Source organism: Pelobates fuscus, chromosome 8 (genome assembly GCF_036172605.1).
Source record: "Pelobates fuscus isolate aPelFus1 chromosome 8, aPelFus1.pri, whole genome shotgun sequence".
NCBI lineage: Eukaryota > Metazoa > Chordata > Amphibia > Anura > Pelobatidae > Pelobates > Pelobates fuscus.
In genome coordinates this window covers 72069772-72079294 of record NC_086324.1, presented here as the reverse complement: position 1 = coordinate 72079294, position 9523 = coordinate 72069772, and the positions used below count along the sequence as shown (strand labels likewise).

The 9523-nt window shown below is 43.7% G+C and overlaps 1 protein-coding gene across 1 annotated transcript; it reads right to left on the bottom strand.

Annotated features, from left to right (window-relative positions):
* Positions 1-6211: 6211 nt before the first annotated feature.
* LOC134570772 (helix-loop-helix protein 13-like) lies at positions 6212-9342 on the bottom strand. Its single transcript, XM_063428741.1, has 2 exons — positions 8526-9342; positions 6212-6532 (listed from the first exon to the last, which is right to left on the bottom strand). Exons 1-2 carry the CDS (start codon positions 9031-9033, stop codon positions 6495-6497), a joined length of 546 nt encoding a protein of 181 aa, XP_063284811.1. The 5' UTR covers positions 9034-9342; the 3' UTR covers positions 6212-6494.
* Positions 9343-9523: the final 181 nt, after the last annotated feature.

The following is a 9523-nucleotide window of genomic DNA, read 5'->3' as shown; positions in this document are numbered from 1 at the left end:
GTTACCCTTCCCCCCAATAACTCACAGACAACCAAATTGTGGGTAAGGGCAACGGCCACAGCTTTTATTATTAAGCCAGCATAATTTAAACCAACTGTCAGCTGCTGGATTTTCCCAGCAGACCGCTAACATAACAATTCTTCCAGAGCCTCTTCAGCCTGAAGTCCGTCCTCAACCAGACCAGGCTGCGACTCCCCAAGCCCGTCCGGGCACTGCTCTCAGTTCCACTTGCTGGCGAAGGACAAACCGCCACCGCAGCCTCTCCCTTATCCCTGGAGAGGACTGCGTCCCCCCCGAAGCCAGCGCCTGTTCAATGGCTAACTGTAATCCCACATTAAATATATCCAGCCCAATTTAGTTTAGGTGGACCCCATCAGCCATCATTATGTTTGCGTTGTTCCCTTCCAGCTCCACATGACGAGCCATAAAGCCACCCAACCTACGCACAAAACGTGAAATCGTCATGTTGAACCGCCGCCTGCCGCGCTTCACCGCCCTGGCGGGTGGCAGCGCCCCCCAAGCCGGACGAGGAATGACTTCAGACCACACCAGTGTGCCCTCGCTGAAAAGCGCCATACAGCGAGCCAAGTCATGCTTGCAAGCGTAAATTAAATCCACTGCACGGCACTGTACCAAGTCATTCCCCCCGGCATGAAGTACCAGAACCACTGACCCTGTCACGAAGCGACGGAGCGCGACACACTCCGGATACACTTGGTGCCACTCCAAACCCCGTATCCCCCGCCATCGAACCCTAACCTGCTCATGCGGGAGCCCTAGATTCCGGCCATATGGTCTCTGCTCGGCATGCCTAGCCGCCCAATAAATAAATGAGTGACCGATGGACCACACTCATGTTGTCCGTGCGGAAAACCACCTGCCTGTAAGCGAGCTCCTTCCCCTACAATTCCCCCACTGCCACCACAATAGGGAAAAGCTTGAGAAAAGTCAAGTTACGTATCAGGTCCACCTCGTGCCATGCCGCAGGCCAAGGCTCCGCACACCAACGTCCCCGAAAAAATGCCACGAAGCCCAAGGAGCCAGAGGCATCCGTAAACAACTCCAGGGCCACATTAGATATCGCTTCCCGTCACCAAAATGTCCGACCATTGTACCCTGCGAGGAACTCACTCTAGGCATTGAAATCGTCCTTAAGCCGCTTGGTAACCCGGATAAAATGATAGGGAAGACTAATGCCGATGGTAGCCAGAGACAGCCGTCTACAAAACACCCGACCCATAGGCATGATCCGACATGCAAAGTTCAAGTGGCCCAACAGGGATTGCATCTGACGAAGCTGCACCTTCCGTGCACCCCTCACCCGATCAACCATGGTAGTAAGGATCCCCAATTTATCACTGGGCAAACGAAAAACCAAGCTGATGGAGTCAATCTCTATACCCAGGAAGGAAATCACCGCCCTCGGGCCCTCCGTCTTGTCCTCTGCCACTGGAACCCCCAAATCTCGCATAACTGCCTTAAACTGTCCCAACAAATCCTCACATCGCGAAGAATGTGCCAGACCGACGAACAGAAAATCGTCAAGATAGTGCAACCCATGGGAAGGCACATATCGTAGAAAAAATCCCCTTGAAACTGACACCCCAACAAATGAAAACAGGAAGGGTGAACTGGGAGCAACCGAAAGGCCGATTGAATATCCGAACGAGATCCAGAGCCCGATCAAAAGAAGCGTATCGGACCCGACTATCCTCCTTCGCAATCCCGTCGTTGACAGAAGCCCCCGCTGGAAAAGACAGGTGATGAAGCAGCCGAAACACCCCCGGTTCCTTCTTGGGAACGAGGCCCAATGGGGACACCCGCAAATTATCAAACGGAGGAACGGAAAACGGTCCCGCCATCCGTCCCAAGTCCACTTCTTTTTTCAGTTTAGCCGTCAGCATCCCTTCCTTACCCCGAATAGAGGACAAATTGTGCGCAAACGACGCATCCCCCGACGGAGTAAATGGGATCCTAAAACCGTTGGTGAAACCTTCCCAAAGCACCCGCGCGTCCCACGGAAGCAGTCTTTCCGCCCGTACCGGGGTCCTCCCCCCGAGGAACGTCATCCTTTGATGCTGTCCTGGGGAGGGGTTTTCCTCTTCTAAAACACCAAACCGCCGGGTGAGCCCCACCACAGTGGGAACACTCATGTTTAAATCGACAACTGTTGTACCACCTGCAATGACTCTCATTGAAGAGCCAGCAGATGCCCTTCTTGATCCCGGCCGACGCTCCACCAGGAGCCGAAGGAAAGGACGGTGTGGCTGGACAGCATCATGAGAAGCAACCAAAGATTACCATCTTGCATGCCAAAATGTATGTGCGGTCGCAACCAATCCTTGCAACCAATTACCGAAGGTACGGGGGAGCTCCTTACCTTTTCCACTCTCCGTCGCCTCACCGCGTCGCGGTTTATCAGCGGATTCCCTATCAAACGGTACTAACGATATGAGGTCCACATACTCACCCTTCAAGATCTTCTCCCTCACCTCTAGCGACACATGCATCCCCAGGGGGGCCATGTCACACACCGGCCCCCCTGCAGTACCCTCCATAGTACCCAATGGAGCGTCCTGCGCAGCTAAGCCAACCTGCCCTAAGCGATCTAATACTAAGCGCAGCAATTTTATGACTTCCCCTGTAATCCCTTGTTCTAGCCCAGAGACCCCCTCTGCCCCTAACCAAGCGCGAGCGCACTCCAACTCACTGTTCTGGAGCAGGGGTCTCTCCATCAGCTCCACATCTGAACCATCCGTCAGTATAGGTCCTGTGGCCAGCCTGCCAGCTGCCCCTCCAGGGGCCTGGCGGCTCACCCCCATGTGAGCTCCAGATCTTCTGGGGTGGATGTGTGGAGGGGAATCCTGTGTCCCTCCCTCCTCTCTGACTGCAGAAACACCTTCAGGTCTCCTGGGGTTATGAAGAAGTGGAATCCTGTATCCCTCTCCGCTCCCTGGCGGTCCAAAGAGGCACTGGCGAGTTCCTCCGCCGGCCCGCTTGCACCCGCTGGCCATCTCCACTTTCGGGGGGCCAGCGGTGCTCCGTTTCAGAATCCCCGGATCCATCTTCACCCGGACTTCCGGGTTCGGCAGTGGCCTGTGACGTCTGCACTCCCTGACCCGCAGACGTCACATACGCGCCACCAGCGTTCCGGCGTGCGGCGCACCGCCTCTTCCGGCGTGCGGCCGCACGCCCTGACGTCACATCTGCCGCAGCCGAAAAAGAAGGGTGAGGATTGCGCGACCTCACCTCTGCCACAGAGCCATCATGTTATATATGTTGTTTCTATATATTGTATACCTTTTCAAGTTTGTTTGCACTGTACTCATTTTTGCTACTGTGTGAGTAGTAAAGAAAGATAAAGCATAACATGTCAGGAGGACTTAATACAATTGTGACTTTGTCACTAAAGTCAGAAAAATCTAGAATTGTATTAAATCTAGCAGTAAGTTGGTTATGTTTATTTGTTTTCAACATTAAATACATATTTATCTGTAAAAGGTGAATTTCATGGGCCTTGTATATCCAAATACTTTAGTTACCCCAGATTTGCATCCTGTTGCATGTCCAAAATACAGCAACACCCCACATGTGTACCTGTCAGATTTGTATTAGCTGTCATTTGAAATGCCTGAAATGCCAGAGGAGCTGTTTGTTGAAGTGACACTACCAATGTCACCATTTGTACTAACCTCACACTTTAACACTATTTCTAACTCCAACACTATTTAACACTAATCCCACTACTTATACACTAGCGAACTTTAATTAACCGTTAATACTTTTTATTTTTACATAACTTTTAACAATTGCATTACTTCAAGGAGATGCAAATTACATTCAACAGATGTTCAGTGAATGAGTATTTGGTAATTTCTCTGTCTGTTTGGATAAATAGCTGTTCCTTTTAGCATTTTTGTTGTTGAGTAATCGTATATCAATACATGTTCAGAGGGTGAGATTGAGTTGCTTAAGTTAGCTATGTACAATCTATTGCCCATTGGTTTTTAACCTAAATACTTAAATAGTTTAAGGATTTTTTGCTTGCGTCATATTTGGTACACAAAACAGGAAAGAGAGCTTCCCTAGAGATAGTTAACCATTTAACCTGTACAACACGGTGTGCTTTAATGTATGTTCTATACAGGGGTGTTGGATTTTCTTAGTAAAAATATATCTCTCAAATAATGGATCGCTGTATAGTCATGGTGCTCCAGGCCTTGGGGTTGGCCACAACTCTAGTGACCGATTCAAAGAAGCAAAAAGGATTCAGACATTTAATGTGTTAAAGTTTGAGAGTTTTTAAATGAAGCACTACACAAGGCAATAACGGTGTGATAAAGGTCATGGTTTGTGAAAATTGTGGCTGAAAAGTTGCCTTGTGTAATGCTGTATTAAATGGCTGTCTAGGTTTAACACAATGAATAAACGGAGGGCTGCTTGAACTTACCTGAATATGCATAAATAAGGTGCTGCTGGGTTACCTGAATATGTGTATCGGTACTTACCTTATCCAGGGGCCGGTCGAGGTCCTCAGTTCCCGCCGCACACGGCTCGCTCGGGGCTCAGATGACGGCGGGCACTGACCGCGGGATGCGGTCACGTGTCCTGCCTAGCTCCAAGAGCGCGCCGCGCGTCTCGGGCACACTCTTAAAGGGGAAGTGGGAGCCGAAAACTAAACCGGTCTCCCATTGTCCCCTGTCATCCCACATTCCCCATACACTCACATTTTGGGGGCGTGGATATGACAGGGGCCGATCAAATTAAATGTTAGGGTATTTATACTTACCTCTCCCTTAACTCCGTGCCCTATCGTGGTTTCTGTTTCAGTTCCCTTTAGCGCTGGTTGTGTTCAGTTGTGATTTTTTGTACTTGACCTTGGCTTTGTATCTGACTCCGTTTATCTCTTTATCCCTGTTTTGTCCTGTTTGCCGGCTTACTGATTACTGTGTACCAGACCTTGGCTAGTTCTTGTTTTCACTGTCTCTTTGTACCCTTGACCTCGGATCGTTTCTGACTCTGTATTTCTCTCCTCTACGTCGAGTCCGGCCATTCTTGGGTCCGGTAAGACGTATCTCTGCTCTATATTGTCAATTGTTGGACTAAATCTTGCGAGTTGGGGTAAACTACTGTGACATTATGCATAAACAGGGTGCTGCTGGGTAAGTGTGCTAGGCTGGTAGTGTAGGACCTGCCAAAGATGGGGTACATTGACGTTGTGGCAGGCTCATGCAATGTATGATCATATAATGTAACTAAACCCCCATTATTTTTTGCCTGGATTAGGTGTTTTAAAAAAAACAAAAAACTAACAATCTGTCAGCACTGGAGTTGCTGTTTAGGGGATAATGGAGTGCGCTGGATTTTTTTTTTTTTAAACACAATGAGTGCCTGGACACATTTTGCTTCTTTTAGCCTAAAATTGAAAGCATTATTTTGTTGATGTATCACTGAGTGCTGTATCAAAATAATAAGTAACGCTCCATTGGGAGTACATATGCGGGCTCCATTCTCTCTGCCCGGACCTCTGGGCCTATCTTGTGTTCTATGATTGAACCCTCAAAAATTTCACGAGAATTTACACATTGTTATCAGGTTGCAGATAATGGGAGAACTGCTGTGATTTTGATCACTTAGATGGCAAAATCTCTTTTATTAAAATCAGTTTGATAGGAGCTCGGAGAGATGGAATATGTCTCCGTCAAGCTCTGCTTCTGTACGTTGTGGTGTTGGCTCTTTTAAAAACACATTTTTTTATTTATTCAAATATTAGGTCAAATGTGTAAAACATTGGTACACACAGAAGTAGTGGTAGGAATAGCACAATAATCCATAAAATGTGGCTCAAATCTCCAGTTTTTCTCTTGAATTTATTAGTTTGAAATTGCAATGAAATACTTAACCTAATTTGTGTATTTTTCAGAATTTGTTTAGTCTATATTGCATAATGTCTTAGTTATAGCATGTCTGTTTCTTAATACTGTAACTGAACATAGAGCAAAAAAAGATCTCTTAATTTATCAAGCAAACTTTAGCTAGTCCTACGTGACTGTGCTGCATCGTCTGTGCTCGTTTTTACCAAAATATTCACTGAATAAGAATCCAGACATGTCTTTATTCTGTGAAATGTAATTTTATATTTAGGGCAACAAAATATCTAACCAAGATTTGTATAATGTCAATCCAAAAATCAAACTTCGTCCTCCTAACAGTAGAATAAATATCAAGTAAAGATGTCAAATATGAAGCATGAAAGAAAGATTATATTTAAGGGTCATTGTTCGAGGGACATTGCGGGATTTCATGACATGTCTACCTGTCCATGGGGAATGAATCTGGAATAGTTTGTTTGTTGTAAGAATTTTCTGAATAACATTTTCTGCTTGCTTCCTTCCAGTTCTCATAGTGGTGTTGTTCCTGGGAATGTCAGCCAAAGGGAATCCCATGCCCAGGTCAATAGTGGGAATCTGCCAGCTGGTTCACACAACAGTGCGTCAGTCCCACTTAATCCAGGAAAGCCGGGCGGTGAGATCTGAAACGGAATAAACGGATTGAGCCGATCCTACATAAAGAACTTGAAATAAGTCTTTTTTAAAAAAAACAAAAAAAAAAACAACAAAACTGCCAAGAAACAGAATAGCACTTCTGATGATTTGTAATCAATTGATACTCAAGTGCATCTCATCCTCAGAAAGAGCTTGACAATAGTACAAGGAGTCAGAGCAGCAAACAACACTGTTTTCTGCACAAGAGGCGTGAGACCAAAACAAACAGCACTCTGAAAAATGTACTTGCACGTTTTGTCTAACATGCAGCATGCAGAAATACTTACAGGTGTGAGAGTTATGAGAATACTACCACAGTCCTCTCCAGACCAGCCGACCCAATGGGGATCATTTACTAAACTAGGAACTTTGTAGAGTAGTAAGGGGAAGCAGATTTCAGGACAAAACAGGGAACATTTAAAAAATTTCCAACTATGTTGGCAGCTATTTCAGTCTAAAAATGTGTCATTTCTTTCCTCTCTACAATTTCCAGTTAGTGAAATCTTAATTTCTCTTAAAATTACACCAATGAATAAACCATTGAACATCACCTATAACTTGTTACTCATTTTTTAATTTTTGCTCTAATTTGTAAAATTACATCAACCCATGTATGACCAATGGTGTTTGTAATTCTGTCCATTCGTGACTGAGACCTTCTTGGCACGTTTGCAATTTGTGTTTCACCATAAATTTGTTTATTCTTTCAGTGCGCCCATACATACACTATAACATGTGTAATAGACAGATAGGGCTGTCTTCGAATACCTCATATGTATATGTAACACAGCACTAATTATGTTGGAAGCAAAAAAACTTAAAATGTGGAAAAAATATGAAAAAATAAAAAATACTTTTTTCACAGATTTGTGCACAAAATAATCTCCACGCAGATAGTGGACCTAAAGAAATAACTTGAAATAGAGTCACATATTAGTCCTAATTGTGAAATTATCTCATAATTCTAGGATTTCAAAATTTTTTAAAAAAAGAAATACGGATAATATGTTAAGGATTGAAATGTGGTTTTAGAATAATAGCCACTACACAAAAGGAAATACCGTATTTGTAAATGTAGACCCACAATGGTATTTAAGTATGAGAATTTTGACAGTCTTCATGTAACCATTTCATAACCAACCCAGCCAAAACTGTTGGATATATTTCATTTTTTGTGTGCATTTTTCACACACATTTCATTTTCAGATTAGTTCCACATTCCACTTATGGTGAGATAATAGTGGAGGCCATTTCTGAGTGATTCCCTCTCTGGTTATTAGGAGGTCCTGAGAAATTTTACCTCTACAATTCTATAACTTCCACCTTAATATTTTAACAGAAACATATTGAATGGTTACCATTAATGTTTTTTTCTGTCTGTTACAGTTCTGTTCTGTTCTGTTACATCTGCTTAGGGTCACTATAATTAGCTGTATTAACCAAGTATTTTGGAACACCAAGAGTAGAGAATAGTGATAATACATAAATATGTTTTCCAGTATGAATAGCAAGGATAGGCGAAGTATTTTTGCTCTTTGACACATGATAAACCAGAGACATGCTGTGTTAAATGTGCTCTTATTGTACATTTCCATTTAAATTTTAATATGCGGGTTTTTTTGCATTAAAAAAAAAACAATACAATTATTCACCAAAATATAAAAAAATCCCCAAATAAAAAGTTACCTGCACCATTTGTCAAGGGTTCAAATATAAAAAATATAACATATCAAATATAAGTTACATTTGGTATTGTAGACTATTTAGCAGTTACCTATTTTACTCATTGTGAAAGGTAATAATGACGTAAGGAGTGCATGATAGGGATAAGACAACTTCAGTATCCTGAACATAGAATAAGACAACAACAAAAAACTAAAACAAATAAACAAGATAGAAAGTTAAAGAAAGAGTGGAAGGGATGTGTTCTAATGATTTTGACTTCCTGAAGTAAAAAAGGTTAATGCCAAAGTAACTCACCACTTGTGTTCCAGATAGCACTGTATGCGCCACTGGATCCGTTCCTCACAAATTCATTGACATAAGATTTAGGATCAATTCCTGAGGTCAGGATGTCGCTTAACAATGCTATGTAGGCAATAGCCAGACGAAGTGTGTCTATCTTGGAAAGGCGCTTTTCATAGGGAAATGTGGGGACTCTGCTTCTGAGCTCCTCAAAAGCAGAATTAATGCTCAGCATTCGCCTCCTCTCCCGGACGTTTGCTGCCTGTCTGTGCACTTTGCCTGGGACGCTTGGACAACTACATCCTTCAGTTGAGATGTCCCCTTCTATGTCAAGGTTTGCCATGGGAAATGAAATGTCAGGGCTCAGTTGGGGCAGTAGAGGTTGAGGGGGCAAGGGTCCTGCTGAGGCTATTAAGTCCAGTAGGCAGTGGTCCAGCATTGACTGAGACTCAAATGTGTGGTCTATTTGACTCCACAATTGACTTTCATCTAACTCTTGTGTATCCCATACAATCTCCTCCATGATATCTGAAGTTACCTGTTTACACAGGTTATTTAATCTAACACTGATAAGAACAATCTGAGAGTATCTGCTGCCTGTTGGGTTTAAATACCCTTTACATTCTCTCCCAATTCTCTCTCTGTCCCTTACGGTCTTTGTTTTTTTCCTTCTAAGCTAACTAAAGATTAAACGATGCTTTGGTTCCTCAATGAAAACTCATTGCTTTTCTATGGACTTTCTCTGTCAAAGAATACACAGGGTGCTCATGATATGGGCAGGGGGTGTAAGAGATTAAAATTGAGTGTTTTTTGGGTAGCAGAAGGAGGGAGGCCTAATTTAATTAATCTAGACACTTAACAGTCTGTCAGGAACATATGATGTTTTGTGTCTCATTAATTGGGATCACAGCTTGTGCTCTTGTGGACATTGTGAGTGACACCCAACACTATGCAGTAATTCCATGGAGGTACACAGATATCAATACATACTACAAAGCATGTCAATCTAACTA

Bases quoted from the DNA above. Each gene is read 5' to 3' on its own strand.
- LOC134570772 (XM_063428741.1), bottom strand. From the start codon at position 9,033: ATGGAGGAGATTGTATGGGATACACAAGAGTTAGATGAAAGTCAATTG. The intron at 6,533-8,525 runs GTGAGTTACTTT...ATTCCGTTTCAG, and splicing joins TGCTATCTGGAACACAAGTG to ATCTCACCGCCCGGCTTTCC.